Below are 19,193 nucleotides of genomic sequence, written 5' to 3'. Positions count from 1 at the left end.
GTAATTATTGGTACAGGGTCTACCCAGTACCGGTGTAATTATTGGTACAGCATCTACCCAGTGCCAGTGTAATTATTGGTACAGGGTCTACCCAGTACCAGTGTAATTATTGGTACAGCATCTACCCAGTGCCAGTGTAATTATTGGTACAGGGTCTACCCAGTACCAGTGTAATTATTGGTACAGCATCTACCCAGTGCCAGTGTAATTATTGGTACAGGGTCTACCCAGTACCAGTGTAATTATTGGTACAGGCTCCACCCAGTACCAGTGTAATTATTGGTACAGCATCTACCTAGTGCCAGTGTAATTATTGGTACAGTGTCTACCCAGTACCAGTGTAATTATTGGTACAGCATCTACCTAGTGCCAGTGTAATTATTGGTACAGTGTCTACCCAGTACCAGTGTAATTATTGGTGCAGGGTCTACCCAATGCCGGTGCAGTTACTGGTATAGAGATTTCACAGTGTCTGTAGACTTACAGGTACAGGGACTGCCCACTGCCAGGGGAGTTACTGGTACAGGGACTGCCCATTGCCAGGGGAGTTACAGGTACAGGGACTGCCCACTGCCAGGGGAGTTACTGGTACAGAGACTGCCCACTGCCAGGGGAGTTACTGGTACAGGCACTGCCCACTGCCAGGGGAGTTACTGGTACAGGGACTGCCCACTACCAGGGGAGTTACAGGTACAGGCACTGCCCACTGCCAGGGGAGTTACTGGTACAGGGACTGCCCACTACCAGGGGAGTTACAGGTACAGGAACTGCCCACTGCCAGGGGGGATACTGGTACAGGGATTACCCAGTGCTAGTGGTTACTAGTACAGGAACAGCCCAGTGCTGCTGTAGTTACTGGTACAGGACTACCCAGTGCCGGTGTAGTTATTGATACAACGATGGCCTCTAGATGTTGTGCTCAATTCTACTGTCCCATTTTTTGTTCCAGTAGAGATCAATGATCTCAGCAGAGACCAGGGCAGAACTTGGCTCTTCTGCTCTGTGTACCTCAGCTGCACACTTACTTTACTTGGTGAGCCACTGGAATGTTTGATTCACATGTTCATTTATATCAGTCGCTGAAGTCCTGTTATTTTGTAGAATTGAGTTGCTATTGTATGTCTGTCTTATAGGGCTCCAGTCATGTCATGGCTATTAAAAGCTACATCACTGATGATAAAAGCTTGCTGAACTTTCGTAAGGGAGACATCATCAAACTGCTGCCTATGGATGGACTCGAACCAGGTCAGTTACAAGAGGAAAAAGCAAACACAGCAATTAACCAACCTCATTCAGCAGCAGCAGTGGTCAATGATTCAGCAGGATAAACTTAAATACCCAACTGGAGTGGTCAGATACCCAAAGGGCATGATCAAACATCCAACCAGAGCCGTCAGTACAATGTTGTTTCAATTATTATAGGGAGAATAGCCCCAGAAATTGATTCTATTGATTTCCTGCTATAACTTGGATGGGATACTAACAGAACCTCCCAGAAAACCACAGAAACCCAGTTGTGCAGGGTCTCCACCATCTCTCTGAGCTTCAACATGCCAGGCAAGGAACAGAACTTCTCCCCATCTCTTAGAAGGCAAGTGTCATTTGACACCAGGGTTGGGTAATGATAGGCTTAAATAAAACCCCAATGTGATCTCAGTCAGAATATTATACTGTCATGCAGGCCCCAGCTGCCAAGAATGAGGCATATTAATTTTACCACATGGACATTAAATTTCAAATTGTTGCTGGGCAGAAGAGACGGTCTGTTACAAGGACTGCCAGATCTTGGCTGGAAAAAAACACATTTACATACTAACAGACATTGAAGGCAGAGAAGCGCATTCCATTCCCTGCTAAAATGATACCACACACAAAATACGGGGTCAAACCAGTTATATAATAAAAGTAAAATACTACAGATGCTGGAAATCTGAAATAAAAATAAGAAATGCTGGAAATACTCAGCAGGTCTGCCAGCATCTGTCGAGAGAGAAGCAGAGTTAACGTTTCAGGTCAATGACCCTTCATCAGAACTCCAGTCACATGACTAACCTGCTTGGCAGTCTGGGTTTTTTTCTGAATTGTACAGTTTTGAACTGAGAGTTTGATCAGAAAGCAGAATGCTCTGGGACTGAAGAAGACATCCTGCCTGTCTGCCTGTTCCCATCTCTTTCTCATGAAACTCCAAATCCATTGAAGACACATGAACCCCAAGAGAGAAAAGTCTCCTACAGTGAACAAGGTTTAAGAAGAATACTGGGCCCCAATGAAAAGCAAGATCTACCTACAAGCAAGGAATATACAGTGAGCTCGAAGACCCATAACAAAAACTCTTCAGATATTGCCTCAAACATTTCCACTTTATTTCTTCTGCTCTTTTCTGACCCTATCTGCATGTGTGTATTGCACATGCATGCTAGCGTGGGCACGTTGTGTATCTGTAGGCATTAACTGAATTAAGAGTTTAAGTTTAATAAATTTCAATCTTTCTTCTTTAAACCTAAGAATACCTGTTTGCATTGGTTTCTTTGCCTTATAATTGGAAAGCAGTGAACAAGGATTCACCAAGGGGGATCTAAAAACAGTGTGTTTAAAATTAAACCCTCTAATGGTAAGACCAGGTGAAGGCTGAGAGGGACCCCTAGACCCCTTTCTCACCTGGTCATAACAGTATAGTGTGTGACTTGGAGGGTAACTTGCAGGTGGTGGTGTTCCCATGCATCTGCTGTCGTCCTTCTAGGTGGTAGAGGTCGCAGGTTTGGAAGGTGTTGTCAAAGGAGGCATGATGAGTTGCTGCAGTGCATCTTGTATATAGGAACATAGGACATAGGAACAGGAGTATGCCATTCAGCCCATTGAGACTGCTTCGCCATTCAATACGATCATGGCTGATCATCCACTTCAATGCCTTTTACCCACACTATCCCCATATCCCCATTGCTGCCACTGTGCGTCGGGAGGGAGTGAATGTTTAAGGTAGTGGATTAAGTGCCAATCAAGTGGGCTGCTTTGTCCTGGATGGTGTCGAGCTTCCAGAATGTTGTTGGAACCACACTCATCCAGGCAAGTGGAGAGTATTCCATTACACTCCTGACTTGTGCCTTGTAGATGGTGGACAGGCTTTGGGGAGACAGGAGGTGAGTTACTCGCCACAGAATTCCTAGTCTCTGACCTGCTCTTGTAGTCACAGTATTTATGTGGCTGCTCCAGTTCAGTTTCTGGCCAATGGTAACCCCCAGGAGGTTGGGAGTGGGGGATTCAGCGATGGTAATGAGGTTGAATGTCAAGGAGAGATGGTTAGATTCTCTCTTGTTGGAGATGGTCATTGCCTGGCACTTGTGTAGCACAAATGTCAATCACCACTTATCAGCCCAAGCCTGAATGTTGTTCAGGTCTTGCTGCATATGGACATGGACTGCTTCAGTATCTTCATCAGCAAACATCCCCACTTCTGACCTAATGATTGAGGGAAGGTCATTGATGAAGAAACTGAATATGATTGGGCCCTGAACACTACCCTGAGGAACTCCTGCAGTGATGTCCTGGAACTGAGATGACTGACCTCCAATAACCACAATCATCTTCTTTTGTGCTAGGTATGACTCCAAGCAGTGGAGAGTCGTCAGTACCACAGCTGGGATGTTGTCAGGACCCATATCCTTTGCAGTATCCAGTGCCTTAAGCCATTTCTTGATATCATGTGGAGTGAATCAGATTAGCTGAAGACTGGCATCTGTGATGCTGGGGACCTCAGGAGGAGGTCAAGATGGATCATCCACTCTGCACTTCTTGCTGAAGATGGTTGCGAATGCTCCAGCCTTGTCTTTTGCACTGATGTGCTGGGCTCCCCCATCATTGAGGATGGGGAAGTTTGTGCAGCCTCCTCCTCCTGTCAGTTGTTTAATTGTCCATCATCATTCTAGTCTGGATGTGGCGGAGTGCAGAGCTTTGATCTGATCCATTGGTTGTGGGATTGCTTAGCTCTGTCCATTGCATGCCGCTTCTGCTGTTTGGCGTGCAAGTAGTCCTGTGTTGTAGCTTCACTGGGTTGATGCCTCATTTTTAGGTATGCCTGGTGCTGCTCCTGGCATGCTCTCCTGCACTCCTCATTGAACCAGGGTTGATCCTCTGGCTTGATAGCAATGGTAGAGTGGGGGATATGCCGGGCTGTGAGGTGACAGATTGTGGTTGAATACATTTCTGCTGCTGCTGATGGTCCACAGCACCTCATGGATGTCCAATTTTGAGCTGCCAGATCTGTTCTGAATCTATCCCATTTAACATGGTGGTAGTGCCACACAACACGATGGAGGGTATCCTCAGTGTGAAGACTTTGTTTCCAGAAGGATTGTGAGATGGTCACTTCTACCAATACTGCCATGGACAGATGCATCTGCAACAGATAGATTGGTGAAGACAAGGTCTAGTAGGATTTTCCCTCTCTTTGGTTCCCTCACCACCAGCTGCAGGCTCAGTCTGGCAGATATGTCCTTCAGGACTCTGCCCGGTTGCAACGATCCACTTTTGGTGATGGACATTGAAGTCCCCCACCCAGAGTACTTGCCACCCTCAGTGCTTCTTCCAAGTGGTGTTCAACATGGAGGAGTACTGATTCATCAGCTGTGGGAGAGCAGCAGCTGGTAATTAGAAAGAGATTTCCTTGCCCATATTTGACCTGATGCCATGAGACTTCACAAAGTCCAGAGTCAATGTTGAGGACTCCCAGGGCAACTCCCTCTCAACTTTATACCACTGTGCCACCACCTCTGGTGGGTCTGTCCTGCCAGTGGGACAAGACGTATCCAGGAATAGTGATGGTCCTGTCTAGGACATTGGATGTAAAGCATGTTTCTGTGAATATGCCTATGTCAGGCTGTTGCTTGACAAGTCTGTGGGACAGCTCTCCTAATTTTGGCAGAAACCCCCAGATGTTAGTAAGGAGAACTTAGCAGGGTCGACAGGGCTGGGTTTGCTGTTGTTATTTCCGGAGCCTTGGTCGATGCTGGATGTTCTGTCCAGTTTTATTCCTTTTCAACTTTTGTGTAGTGGAGGGATATACTTGCATTGGAAACAGTTCAAAGAAGGTTCACTAGACTGATTCCTGGGATGAAGGGATTGTCTTATGAGGAAAGGTTGAGCAGGTTGGGCCTATACTCATTGGAGTTTAGAAGAATGAGAGGTGATCTTATTGAAACACATAATATTCTGAGCGGGCTTGACAGAGTAGATGCAGATAAGATGTTCCCCCTTATGGGGGAAATCTAGATGTAGGGGGCACAGTTTAAAAATAAGGGTTCTATTTGACAGAGATGAGAAGGAATTTCTTTTCTGAGGGTTGTTAATCTTTAGAATTCTCTTCCCCAGAGAGCAGTGGAGGCTGGGTCATTTAATATATTCAAGGCTGAGCTGGACAGATTTTTGATCTACAAGGGAGTCGAGGATTATCAAGGGCTGACAGGAAACTGAAGTTAAGGCCACAATCAGATCAGCCATAATCATATTGAATGGCTGAGCAAGCTCAAGAGGCCAAATGGCCTACTCCCGCTCCTATTTCTTATGATCTTATAAAGGAATATGGAAGCAAGATGGGTAAATGTGATTAGAATGATTTTTTCATCTGGAGCGTAAATGCTGGCATGAGTTGGCTGGGCTGAATGATCTGATTTGGTGTTGTAACTTCTAAGTATCTAACCCATGCTGTACCTGACCTGGGATAGAGGGAGCTTTACTATATACTTAACCCATTCATGGAAACACAGAAAATAGGAGCAGGAGTAGGCCATTCGGCCCTTCGAGCCTGCACCGCCATTCAATATGATCATGGCTGATCGTCCAAACTCAGTACCCTGTTCCCACTTTCTCCCCGTATCCCTTGACTCCTTTAGCCCTAAGAACTATATCTAAATCTTTCTTGAATATATTTAATGATTTAGCCTCAACTGCTTTCTGTGGTAGAGAATTCCACAGGTTCACCACTCTCTGGGTGAAGAAATCCCTCCTCATCTCAGTCCTAAATGGCTTACCCCTTATCCTTAGATTGTGACTCCTGGTCCTGGACTCCCCCACCATCGGGAACATCCTTCCTGCATCTAGTCTGTCCAGTCCTGCAGAATTTTGTAGGTTTCTTTGAGATCCCCTCTCATTCTTCTAAACTCTAGCGAATACAAGTCTAATCGACCCAATCTCTCTTCATACATCAGTCCTGCCATCCAAGGAATCAGTCTGGTGAACTTTCGCTGCACTCCCTCCATAGGAAGAACATCCTTCCTCAGATAAGGAGACCAAAACAGTACACAATACTCCAGATGTGGTCTCACCAAGGACTTGTATTATTGCAGCAAGACATCCTTGCTCCTGTACTCAAATCCTCTCGCTAAAGGCCTGCTTAGGTCAGGGAAAAGAACCCAACCTGAACAGCGGACCTGAGCCCAACCTGGTCTGAGTCCCTCCAATTTCGACATGAGCTCGACCTGACCCGACAATCCCTTTACTTACCTTCCAACTGGGAAGCTCCACGAAGCTGCAGCGCATGTGTGATGACATCATAGTGACGTCACTCGCTCACTGCGCAGACTCAGTTTCGTCCCGGACTCCCAGCTCAGCTAAGTTTTTTATTTTTAATACTTACCGGCAGGGCACATACCATGTATCTCCGGCCCGACCCGACCAGAGCACAACGTGGACTTGGCCCAACCCGACCCGAGCCCAGAAGAGGGGCCCGACCCGACCTGGACCCGACACATGTCGTCGGGTCCCATCGTGGTCGGGTCGGGTCTGGTCGGGTAGCAGGCCTTTACCTCTCGCTATGAAGGCCAACGCGCCATTTGCCTTCTTAACTGCCTGCTGCACCTGCGTGCTTACTTTCAGCAACTGATGCACAAGGACACCCAGGTCTCGCTGCACCTCCCCCTTTCCCAATCTATCGCCGTTCAGATAATAATCTGCCTTTCTGTTTTTGCCATCAAAGTGGATAACCTCACATTTATCCACATTATTCTGCATCTGCCATGTATTTGCCCACTCACTCAATCTGTCCAAATCACACTGGAGCTTCTCTGCATCCTCCTCACAGCTCACACTCCCACCCAGCTCTGTGCCATCTGCAAACTTGGATATATTACATTTAATTCCCTCAAATTAATTCTTGACCTGATCTGGGAGAGTTTGAGGAGGCATTATAGAAGGAGCTTTGCTCCACATCCAACCCATGCTGTAACTGATTGAGAAATGTTTTATGGAAAAGTAAGCTTTACTCTTTCTTTAATCTGTGCTGTGGCGACCTTCAGAGTGTTTGATAGGATAATGTAGAGCGAGCTTCATTCTGTGTCTAACTGTACTATATCTTACCTGATGATCGGTGCTATCACTAACATCTTTCACCATGGTACAAGTGTTTAAACAAAAAAAACCTCTAAAATCTTTTCCATTGCAGATTTTACTCTTTATACAATTAACTCCAAAACTTGGTAGAATCCTGAGCAGGATAGAAAAATGAACAATCCCCTGAAACATTAAGAGACATACAAGAGAAATAGAGATTTAAAGTGTGACAGAAAGTGAGGTGAGAGACATGGCCCTACCAACGCTGTTGAATCTTGATCCCTTCCTTTCATAGGCTGGCAGTTTGGATCGATTGGTGGCCGATCTGGCCTATTTCCTAGAGACCATGCCCAGCCAACAGCAGCTCCCGATTACTATACCAGTAACATGGGGAAGAACGAGGAGAGGCAAAGGAGCATGCCTAGTTCCAATCGATCATCTATGAGAAAGGTAAGAGGAGCCAGCATGCAGAGTAGCACAGTATCATATGGACAAGAAGGTCCCGCATTGAATACCTGGTCTGGACTGAGTTACCTGATTTCAGCTAGTGCAATGGACGGTGAACTTAGCACCTATGCAATAGGGATGGGGAAATCAGGCAAGGTTCCCACTCTTGATTGCTGTCCAGTGATCCATGCTGGAAAGTACATAGGTGAAGACGTTCAGGGAGGATATGATCAGACCTGGCTGTGATACCATTGGCTTTTTGATTTGAATGTGGATAGGCTATCCAACCACAATGTGTATGAAGAGTGGGCAGCTGGGTGAATTCTGCCAAGTGCTTGTGGAACAGTCCCAGGCAGAGTCAGTAATGTTAGGGAAGGAGGTACGACAATAGATTTTTAAAAAAATTATAGAATTATGGCTCAGATTTTGTTCACTTGATTTGCTCGGCATGTCTGCCTCATCTTGTGCTGTACTAATGGAATATGTGCTGTGTTTGTGATTTAGAGTGCAGCACCCAGTGAAGTTTCAGAAAATAATACCATCTCCTCACATGATCAGTCCTTGATCAACCCTCCGTCAAGCATTCACCCCTCGTCTGAATTTGGCCAGTACATAATGACAGAGTTTGCCATGAAGTACTTTAGAGAGCCTGTGACCACGTGAGTAATATGACTGGCTACAGTATGTGCAATTCTAGTCTGCATCATGTCAATAATTGGAAGACACAAAAATAGAGGTCAACATACAGCAATTCTTAAACATGTTCCAGACATCCAGACACATTGGAGATAGAGACTGACAGGAAGGCAAAAGTATAGGCTGAGACTTGAATAAATTGTGAGTGTGAATGTGGCTTTCATTCCCTTCCAGTGCTTCTCCAAAAATGTCTTCTTTGTGTAAGATGGTATGCCAAGTAATATACAGCCTGAGGATAAGTCATATTTAGCCATTATGTCTTGCTAAACGTCAGTTAAGGGACACTCTTGCAAAATTACTGAACAGCGATCGTCAGCAAACATCCTCACTTCTGACCTTATGATGGAGGGAGATCATTGATGAAGCAGCTGAAGTTGGGTTGGGTCTAAGACAGTACCCTGAGGAACTCCTGCAGTGATGTCCTGTGGCTTAGATGTTTGGCCTCCAGCAACCACAGCCATCTTCTTTTGTGCTAGGTATGACTCCAACCAGTGGAGAGTTTTCCCCTGATTCCCATTGACTTTAATTTTGCTAGGGATTCTTATGCCGAACTCAGTCAAATGCTACCTTGATGTCAAGGGCAGTCACTCTCACCTCACCTGTAGAGTTCAGCTCTTTTATCCATGTTTGGACCAAGGCTGTAATGAAGTCTGGAGCCAAGGGGCCCTGGCAGAACCCAAACTGAGCATCAGTGAGCAGGTTATTGCTGGGTAAGTGCTGCTTTATAGCACTGTCGACGATATCATCCATCAATTTGCTGATGATCAGGAGTAGACTGATGGGGTGAGAATTGGTCAGATTGGATTTGTCCTGCTTTTTGTGGACGGGACAGACCTGGGCAATTTTCCATATTATTGGGTAGATACCTGTGTTGTAGCTGTACTGGAACAGCATGGCTTGGGGCGCAGTTAGTCTGGAGCACAAGTCTTCAGTACTACAGCCAGGATTTTTCAGGGCCCATAGCCTTTGTTGCATCCAGTGCCTTCACATGGAGTGAATCAAAGTGGCTGAAAACTGGCATCTGTGATGCTGGGGACCACAGGAAGAGGCCGTGATGGATCATCCACTCAGCACTGCTGGCTTCAGCCTTGTCTTTTGCACTGATGTGCTGGGCTCCCCCATCGATGGGGATGTTTGGGCAACCTCCTCCTCCCGTTAGTTGTTTAATTGTCCACCACTATTCATGACTGGATGTGGCAGGACTGCAGAGCTTTAGTTGTGGGATCGCTTAGCTCTGTTTATCGCATGCTGCTTCAGCTGTTTGGCATGCAAGTAGTCCTGTGTTGTAGCTTCACCAGCTTGGCACCTCATTTTTAGGTATGTATTGTGCTGCTCCTGGCATGCTCTCCTACACTCCTCATCGAACCAGAGTTGATCCCCTGGCTTCATGATAATTGTAGAGTGAGGGATGTACCAGGCCATGACGTTACAGATTGTGGTTGAATACAATGCTGCTGCTGATGGCCCACAGTGCCTCATGGATGCACAGTTATGAGCCACTAGAGCTGTTCTGAATATATCCCATTTAGCACGGTGGTAGTGCCACACAACATGATGAACTGTTTCCTCAGTGTGAAGACGGGACTTCGTCTCCACAAGGACTGTGTGGCAATCACTCCTACCAATGCCGTCATGGACAGATGCATCTACGGCAGGTAGATTGGTGAGGGTGAGATCAAGCAGATTTTTCCCTCTTATTGGTTCCCTTACCACCTGCCGCAGGTCCTGTCTGGCAGATATGTCCTTCAAGTTTCATCCAGCTCGGTCAGTAGTGGTGCTACCGAGCTACTTTGGTGATGGCGTGAGGGGAACCCCATATACCAAATGGAAGTACTAATTTCATCGTATAGAACGTTACCTGAGACTTTTGCTGGACATTGTTACAAATAACTGTTTAAACAGAAAAGCTAGCAGCCAAGATGGCCATGGCAATTTGCACATGAATCAGCAACAGAGCAGACTGGAGAGAAAGGATTGACTCAACCTAGCCAGAACAATGGGGTACTCTCTCATTAAATTACCTAAAATGGTTTTGTTAACACGGTTGTCAAGAGCCATTGACACCCATTGACTTTGAAAGAGCCAACACCCTCCCTCCACCCGTCCCACCTACCAAATATATCTGAGCAGCCAGGGGGAGGGCCTTGAATTTCAAAGACCATTCCGCAAGATGCTGATTCAAACACAAAGAGGTGGTCACATCACATGACTGCTTGGGCCACTCTGGCGATTTGTGTGTGGTGACTCAGAAGTCAGTCAGTAACTGAGACCTGGCAAGAAAGCATCTCTCTGTCTCTCCCTCTCTCCAGTAAGTTCCCAGAGAAGCCTTGATTGCAGCTCCTAAACCTCAAGACTATAGATCTTCACAGTCAACAACCCGGGGACATGGATAAAGCTCCTCTTCTGCCTTCCGGAACCAGAGAAGCAAGCCCGAATTCTACACATGGCCCAGTGAAGACTTCAGGACTACAATTTCAACTGAAGACTCTGAGACTCAGTATTTAAATTCCATGTATTACGGACTTTCTACTCCAACCTCCCAACTCGGTTTTACTTCCCTCTGTAATCTATTTGTGTTTGTGTGTGTTCCTCTTGTGTGAATGTGCGTGTGGATGCGTCGCATATTTTAGTAATTTTAACCAGTTTAGAGTGATAAGGTTAATAAACTTACATCTTTCTTGTTTAAACTCAAGAAAGCTTGTCTGATTGGTTCATTTACAATTCTATTAGAGGAACAGGAGCAAATATCCACTGTGTTAATAGGATAAGCCCTGTTGCAGTCAAACCAGAGAAGGGGTGAAAGGGGAGCCTGAGACCGCTTCCTCACCTGGTCGTAACAATGGGCATTGAAGTCCCACATCCAAAGTACATTCTTCTTCCAAGGGTGTTCAACTTGGAGAAGTACTGATTCATCAGCTGAGGGAGGGTGGTAGGTGGTAACCATCAAGAGGTTTCCTTGTGCATGTTTAACTTGCTGCCATGAATGGGTCCAGAATCAATGTTGCGGACTCCCAGGGCAACTCCCTCCTGACTGTATGCCACTCTGCCACCACTGCTGGTGGACCTGTCCTGCCGGTGAGAGAGGACATACTCAGGGATGGTGATGAAGGAGTCTGGGATATTGGCTGTAAGGTATGATTCAGTGAGTATGACTATGCCAGGTTGTTTCTTGACTAGTCTGTGGGACAGCTCTCCCAATTTTGGCACAAGTCCCCAGATTTTAGTAAGGAGGACTTTGCAGGGTCAACTGGGCAGGGTGTGCTGTTGTCGTTTAGGGTGCCTAGGTCGATGCTGGGTGGTCCATCTGATTTCATTTTTAAGGATATTGCTTTCCAAAGTTATATTACTGTGCTGCCTACTGCACAAGTATCACTATGGGGAGATGGTGGCATAGTGGTAATGTCACTTGATTAATAATCCAGAGGCCCAGGTGAATACCCTGGGGACATGGGTACAAATCCAACCATGGCAGCTGAAGGAATTTAAATACAATTAATAAAAATCTAGAATTGAAAGCTAGTCTCAGTAATGGTGCCATGAAACTATCAAAGATTGCTGTAAAGACCCATCTGGTTCACTATTGTCCTTTCAGGGAAGGAGATCTGCCATTCTTACCTGGACTGGCCTACATATTACTCCAGAGCCACAGGAATGTGGTTGAGTCTTAACTGCCCTTTGAAATGGCCTAGCAAGCCATTCCGTTGTTAAGAGAAATTAGGGACGGGAAACAAATGCTGGCCTTGCCAGCAACGCCCACATCCCATGAAAGAATTTTTAATAAATGGACAAAAGCCTCAGCATGAAATTTCCACAGCAGCAGCAAGAAGACATGCAAGGCCTGGACAATGATTATGCTGGAACTGCCGGCAGCATGTGCAGGAAGGGAGATCAGCACTTCATTATCTATTTCTGCTGAGTCCTGCACATGGCCGTTCCAATAATCATAACAGATTTGCTAGCCTGCATCTGCTTGCTTTACCAGACCTTCTTTCTGTTTTGTCTGCCTTTCTGATGAGCACATTAGAAGCAGTAACTGCAATATATAAAGTGAATCTGTGTCCTGGTGCTTTCTCCTTGTGACTTGTGAATTGATAGTCTATGATTAGCCCTGTGCACTGTTCACAAGTGATCCCTTAATGGTAGGTATAGTGGCTGGCTACAATGGTTCCTTGACATAGTTTAGCTCAGTTGCAAGCATGCATGTCTCTAAGGCATGAAGTTTATAAATTCAAACACCACTCCAGGTCTTGGGTCCATAATCTAGCCTGACACATCAATGTAGATCTGAGGGCGTGCATTAACAGACACTGTCCTTCAGAAGAAATGTTAAACTCAGACACCCATTAGTCTCTTTGGGTAAATGTTAAAGGTCCGACGGTACGTTTCGAATATGAACAGGAAGATCCCCCAGTATCTCGGCCATCAGCCTTTCCTGCATCAGCAAAACTAACATTAAATAATTATTAATTTCATTTATTGTTTGTGGGATCTTGCTGTGTGAAAACTGGCTGCCTACAAAGCTTAAGTGTTTAAACTTGAAGTGCAATTTGAATGAAGCACTTTGAGACATTATTATTAGATGTGCTGGAATGTCTTGTAAGGTACTTGCTGTCGAGGCTTAATATTGTTCTGGGGCATTTCCTATTATTTATCCAGATATGGCATGAATACCAGCATAAGAGGCAGCTGTCTCTTGCTGCACTATTGAATACATACCACTGTCAAGTCATCATGTCATTAATTGATCTCTGTGATCAGGTTGTTAGATGAAGTCTCTGAGAACCACCCTTACTGTATGGATTCCGTTCTCAAGTGTTGAAGTGTTGAAGCCAGCTTATCTCCTCTCTTGGCTGTTAGACCCTAATACTTCAGTGGAAGCGTTCATGAGAGATGCTTTTCTGGTGCTTATTGTGCAATTGCATCAGACCCTGGCAAAAATTCTACTAACAGAGTGCAGAAAACTGCTCTGTCACAGCATCGCTCAGGTTGCATATGGTTGGACAAGTCTAGATGATGGACTCCACTCCCCTGGCCCCCTTCTTGCCACATCACTGCCCTCCCACAATACTCAATTCACCATCCAACATATGTTGCATGGTAACTAATGGCTGATGTACACATTAATATGAATATACTGTTTGTAAGCCTGCTACATAAGGTCTGGATACCAAAGCCACAGGACTTCAGCTCAGCACCAAGATTGCCCCTTATGAACTCTGTGTTTCTTCTTCAATCCCACGATCTACAGTAGAATCAATACAAAAGTCGAACTGAGATCAACACCTCAGACCCCTAAATTGTGTCTCTGATAAAGCGCTTGAATATGTTTCTGGTTTCAACAGCTGTGGATGTCAGACTGGTTCTGCAGATCTGCTGTAATATTGAACAGCTATGAGTGTGAGTAAATGAGACTGTCTTTTCTGCCTCTCACTCTGATTCTAGGCCTGGCTGCAAGGATATGAACGTAGAAGGAAAAAATCCCAATCGACTGGTTCAGCACACCAAGGTAAGAGAATGTGATAATCAGGAGGTGAGGAAAGTCTGCATGGTGCTTGGGAAACAGGACTTAAATCTTTACATATTTATAAATGGGAAGGGTAACAGAGTCATTTGAAAGATAGAAAATTCATTTAGACTAACAAGGGCCCTGGACCAAATGCCATAGGGTGCTGAGAGAAATCAGGGAGGAGATTTGCAGAGGACTGGTTATTGATGTGAAGAAAATTTCTGGTCACTGTTGATAAACCAACTTTGTACTTAAAAGGGACACAAATTTAACGTAGACAACTAATGATGTATTAGCCTAATGATCATCAGAGGTTACAAAGGAGAAGGAAACCATTTCAAGGGGCAGGCTGTAGGGGTCAACTTAAGAAACTGCACCATAGACAAAGAAGGGGAAGATCCTGTCTCTCAGATCTCCTTGGTTTCCTTAAGGATGTCACCAATAAAGTTGATAGTGGTACTGCTTTTGATCTTGTTTATTTGGAATTTCAGAAAGCTTTTGTCAAAGTTAAAAATGAAAGACTTTTAATGAAACTAATGAATTAAACTAGGGAATCATTGATGGGAATGTAAAGAATGCATTTATTGTTACATTACAAACAGGAAAAATATTTCTTCTGAAGTCCACAGAAATCTAGGGTACATCTTTGGAGTGGTTTAAAAAGTTAGTGCAAAAATAAGAAACAGTTAAAGATTTCAAAAAGGTCTTAGATTAGTTATGCATTTAAGCAGACAAATGACAAATGAGAATTATCACAGATAAATGTAAAGTATTTCACATCGGCCAAAAATGCATCATAAGAATACAATAAATGAACTGAATTAGCACAAAGAGGCTGAGAAAGCGACTTTAGAGTAATAATTCCAGACTCAATTCTTGTTACAGGTTCTCATCAGGGAGTCACTGATTTATATTGTTGACAAAAACCTAAATGAGCTTGCTGTAAAGAATTTCATGGGTGAGTGAGTTTCACAGGATAACTGTGGAACGTTTGAACCTGTTTTGTACCATTTCAAGGGGTTTAGTGATGTCAGGGTTTAGATTATTGTCAGCATGATTTGGGTTAGTAGCAACATGTTTGGTGATTAATGAGAACAGGATTTGCAGTTAGTGATAACAGCGTTTGGTGTTAATGAAAGCTAGCCTTGAAGGTTATTAGAGTTGACAGGTTTGGGGTTAATAACAATTAGGGTTATTAGGATTCCTAACAATGGAATTTGGTGGTTTAGTGACAACCAGGTTTGGGGGCTAATGACAATCAGATTTGAGATTAATGACATAGTTTGGGAGTTAATGATGTACTATTTTGCTATTTTTGTTCAGCAGACTTTGGGTTTCTCCTTCACTTTCATAATATAAACAAGAGACACGACTGTTCAATAGTAATTCATAGTGTGAAACACTTTGGGAGGTGTCTACAATGTTATGAGACATGTATAGATATTGGCAGTTCTTTTCTTTCATTCCTGTTTCTCTGCAGCTCTGATGAGGTTTATGGGAGACCAGCCCCCTCAGAAGCAACAATCTGACACAGATTATCTACAGAGTCTCCTTCAGGTGAGTCAGTCTCTTTCAGGACATTACTTTTTAGGAACTTTCTTTTTGGAGGTGTACAAGAGGCCAGAATTGCAAGAGTGCAGCTATCTCAGAGGACTATGGGGCTGAAGGAGATTACAGAAATAGGGAGAGGCAAGGCAATGGAGGGATTTGAAAACAAGGATGAAAATTTTAAAATCAAGACATTGCTTAACTGGGAGCCAATGCAGGTCAGCAAGCACAGCAATGAGTGAACGGGGCTTAGTGGCCGGAATTTTACAGTGGGCGGACGGAAGCCGGACTCCGACGTAAATGTCGGTGACGAACCCGCTTCCTGCCAGCCTGGAAATCTGTCCCGTATTTTACGGATCCCCAGGCTTTAATTGGCCCGAGGCAGAACTTCCACCCACTTGAGGGAGGAGGTCCCACCTCAGTGAGCTGCGGGCCAATCAGCGGGCCGGCAGCTCTTAGTCTCAGCAGCGCCACCGGGAGCGCCGGCCACTGCTGGGACTGCAGCCCAGCCGACGCCATGCACCCGAGAGAGTGGGTAAGTTTGGGTTGCCTCACCAGGGGAATCGGTCGTGCCCTGGTGAGGCTAGAGTGGTCATTTGGGGGGAGGGGGGCATCTTGGATCCCGGGGGTGGATTGGGAGACAGGGGCGGCCCTCAATCGGGCACCCCGTGCCCGACTGCCATGTGCCCCACCCCGGGGCGCAGAAAGGCCGGCAGCTATCGCTGGGCAGCCTTTCACGCCCCCAGCACACCCGCTTACCATGGGTAAAATGCCCGTGGAGGCGGGCGAGGGCCCTTCAGTGGCCGTTAAGTGGACACCTAAGGGTCTTGATTGGCCTAGGGTGGGCGGGCCATTTCCCTCCCCCCGCTTGACCTCTGTAAACTTGTCCGGAGGCGGAATCGGGGCGGGTAGGCCTGCCGTTCCATTTTACGCCACCCCCACGCCACCATCCGACCCGCTGGGACGGCGTAAACTTCCAGCCAGTGTGTTAGGATATGAGCAGCAGAGTTTTTGATGACCTTAAGTTTATGGAGTGTAATTTCAAACAATTTTATAAAGCAGGCCACTGATAGCACAGTACTTTATGCATTCTATGGTGTGGGACTGAATGCTAGGTCCCAGGTTCCATTCTCAAACTTTGCTGTGTTAGTTGATCTCAACTTGGTGCACTGTTATGAGTGTGCCAATTGATCTCTGTGCCCTTAAGGTAGGTGACAGGAAAAATCTTCCAGGAGATCCTGCTCAATAACCCTGGTCAGAAAATACACTTGTAGATATCAAGTGGGGCAGGATCCGGCCAAATACTTTTAGAACCCTCAGTCAAAGCTCACACTTGAAGAATGGTCACTTGAGCCTCGGAAAATGAGTCCCGGGAGTGTCCGGTGAGTACAGGTTTATGATGGCCTCCAAGGTTGAAGGCCTGCTAACACCTGATTAGGTCTCATTGCAAGATTTGTAGCTTCCAGAAGGGGAGGGCAACACAGAAGAAAAGTCAAAAGTTAGTCTCAGTACTGAAATCTTTGCTGCTTGAAATTTTCCAGAAGCATCTCTTGCTAACAGCAGTTTGTCCACTATATGCTTCCACTTAGCTCTGTAAGGTGAAGGAGACGCTCCAGGATGAGGTCTGTTGTCAGATCATCAAGCAAATCACAGATAATCCCAGGAAGTAAGTGTCCAGGGCCTTTACAGAATTATAGCACAGTGTAAAAGCCATGGCCTCACATCACAGCTGCTCAGCACCCAGCACCTAAAATACCGGTGTAAATATTACATATTTGTTTTGCACTGTTTACTGTTGCTGGGGCTGAGCTGCATTTCAGCAACATGTGACAGAGGGTGTGCAATGAAGTGAAAACCCTTAATCTGAGGTATTCTTGCACATCACCTAATGGACAGATCAAGAGTGAAATAAAACCAAGAAATGCTGGAAATACTCAGCAGGTCTGGCAACATCTGTGGAGAGAGAAGCAGAGTTAATGTTCCAGGTCAGTGACCCTTCATCAGAACTGGCAAATATTAGAAATGCAAAAGGTTTTAAGCAAGTAAAGCGGGGGGGTGGGGCAAGAGATAACAAAAGAGAAGGTGTTGATAGGACAAGGTCACAGAGAATAAATGACCAGAAGGTCCTGGAGCAAAGGCAAACGGTATGTTAATGGTGTGCTGAAAGACAAAGCGTTAGTACAGACAGCGTGTCAATTGACTGTAAAGCACAAAGCGCTCCAAGCACAAACATTAATAAAAACAGAAACAGTGGGTAGGCACAGTAGAAACAAATTAAACAAACTAAAAAAACTAGAATAAAATAACCAAAGAAAAAAAAAAGATAAAAATAAAAAATAACTAAACATAAAAAGGTGGGGGGGTGGGGGGCCGTCATGCTCTGAAATTATTGAACTCAATGTTCAGTCCGGCAGGCTGTAGCATACCTAATCAGTAAATGAGATGCTGTTTCTCGAGCTTGTGTTGATGTTTGCTGGAACACTGCAGCAATCCCAAGACAGAGATGTGAGCATGAGAGCGGAGGGGTGCAAAGTGGGTGTTGAAATGGCCAGCAACCAGAAGCTCGGGGTCATGCTTACGGACTGAGCGGAGGTGTTCCGCAAAGCGGTCACCCAATCTGCGTTTGGTCTCCCCAATGTAGAGTTTAAGAGTGAAGCAAAGGCCTGGGAGTTGGTCAGTTCTTTCCCTGCTCATTCAGTCAGGGAATGATGCATGTTCCGTAATATGGGTAGAGTGTTGAAGTGAAAGAAAGGATTGTACTAAATGGGAGCAAAAGCACTATTTAAAAATGCAAAGTGTGATTGAATTGGAATATGTATCTGATAAGCCAGTAAGACCCTGGAGTTAGGTCGCAAATCAGCCATAATCTCATTGAATGGAAGAACAGGCTGGAGGGGCTAAATGGCCTACTCCTGTTCTTAAGCTCCTAAAACATCCAACTCAACTGTGCTCTTTCACTCTTATGGACTTATGCAGTTTTGTCCATTGTCTCTTTTTTTTGTATGATGTAATGAATTAGACCCTATCCCTATACTTCTGAGAGCTGGATTCTCAGTGAGATCAGACTGATGGAGCCAGAGTCTCCTCGGTCTGCTGGCTGTAACGATTCTATGTGAAAATGTTCTGCCTCAACACTTCATGGGCAGGAATCTACAGAACAACTGCTTTAAAACTGCACAAAGATTGGCACTGAATTATTAACATGGGCCAAAAAGAATTGACAGAAATGTAGAATATCTGACACTATTCATGTCTTCGCACAGAGAAAGCTGCACGCGGGGTTGGCGGATTCTCTACCTCTTCTTGGGCTACTACCCATGCACAAGCAATCTGAGGCCCTATGTCATGAGATACCTGCAGGACATCTGCACGAACTCCAAACACGACTTTCAAGGTACTGCGCATAGGGAGGGAGGCAAGGTTTAGCACGGCTTAGTTACAAAAATACAGAGAAGAAGTTGTTACATAGAACTACACAGAATTTCTAGCAGGGAAACTGGTCATTTGGTGCAACTCCACATGAGCCTCCTCCCACCTTAGTTCATCTAACCCCATCAGCATATTTTTTAATTCCTTTATCCTTCAAGTGCTTATCTAGCTTCCCCTTAAATGCATCAAACCTATTTGCCTTAACTACTCCCTGTGGTAGCAAATTCCACATTCTAACCACTCTCTC

General features: G+C 45.2%; 1 protein-coding gene across 1 annotated transcript in view; it reads left to right on the top strand.

Moving 5' to 3' along the window:
• The window catches only part of myo15b (myosin XVB), a 183,697-nt gene that overhangs the window by 118,708 nt on the left and 45,796 nt on the right, over positions 1 to 19,193 (top strand). The window contains exons 26-33 of the mRNA XM_068058629.1: positions 1,134 to 1,245; positions 7,616 to 7,770; positions 8,272 to 8,426; positions 13,906 to 13,969; positions 14,855 to 14,927; positions 15,450 to 15,526; positions 17,107 to 17,183; positions 18,781 to 18,911. Of these exons, the coding sequence (XP_067914730.1) occupies positions 1,134 to 1,245; positions 7,616 to 7,770; positions 8,272 to 8,426; positions 13,906 to 13,969; positions 14,855 to 14,927; positions 15,450 to 15,526; positions 17,107 to 17,183; positions 18,781 to 18,911 (844 nt within the window). The remainder of the gene's footprint in view (positions 1 to 1,133; positions 1,246 to 7,615; positions 7,771 to 8,271; positions 8,427 to 13,905; positions 13,970 to 14,854; positions 14,928 to 15,449; positions 15,527 to 17,106; positions 17,184 to 18,780; positions 18,912 to 19,193) is intronic.

The sequence above is a fragment of the Heterodontus francisci genome, chromosome 26 (genome assembly GCF_036365525.1).
Source record: "Heterodontus francisci isolate sHetFra1 chromosome 26, sHetFra1.hap1, whole genome shotgun sequence".
NCBI lineage: Eukaryota > Metazoa > Chordata > Chondrichthyes > Heterodontiformes > Heterodontidae > Heterodontus > Heterodontus francisci.
The sequence above is the reverse complement of the archived record's forward strand: the minus strand, read 5'-3'. Positions and strand labels throughout refer to the sequence as shown.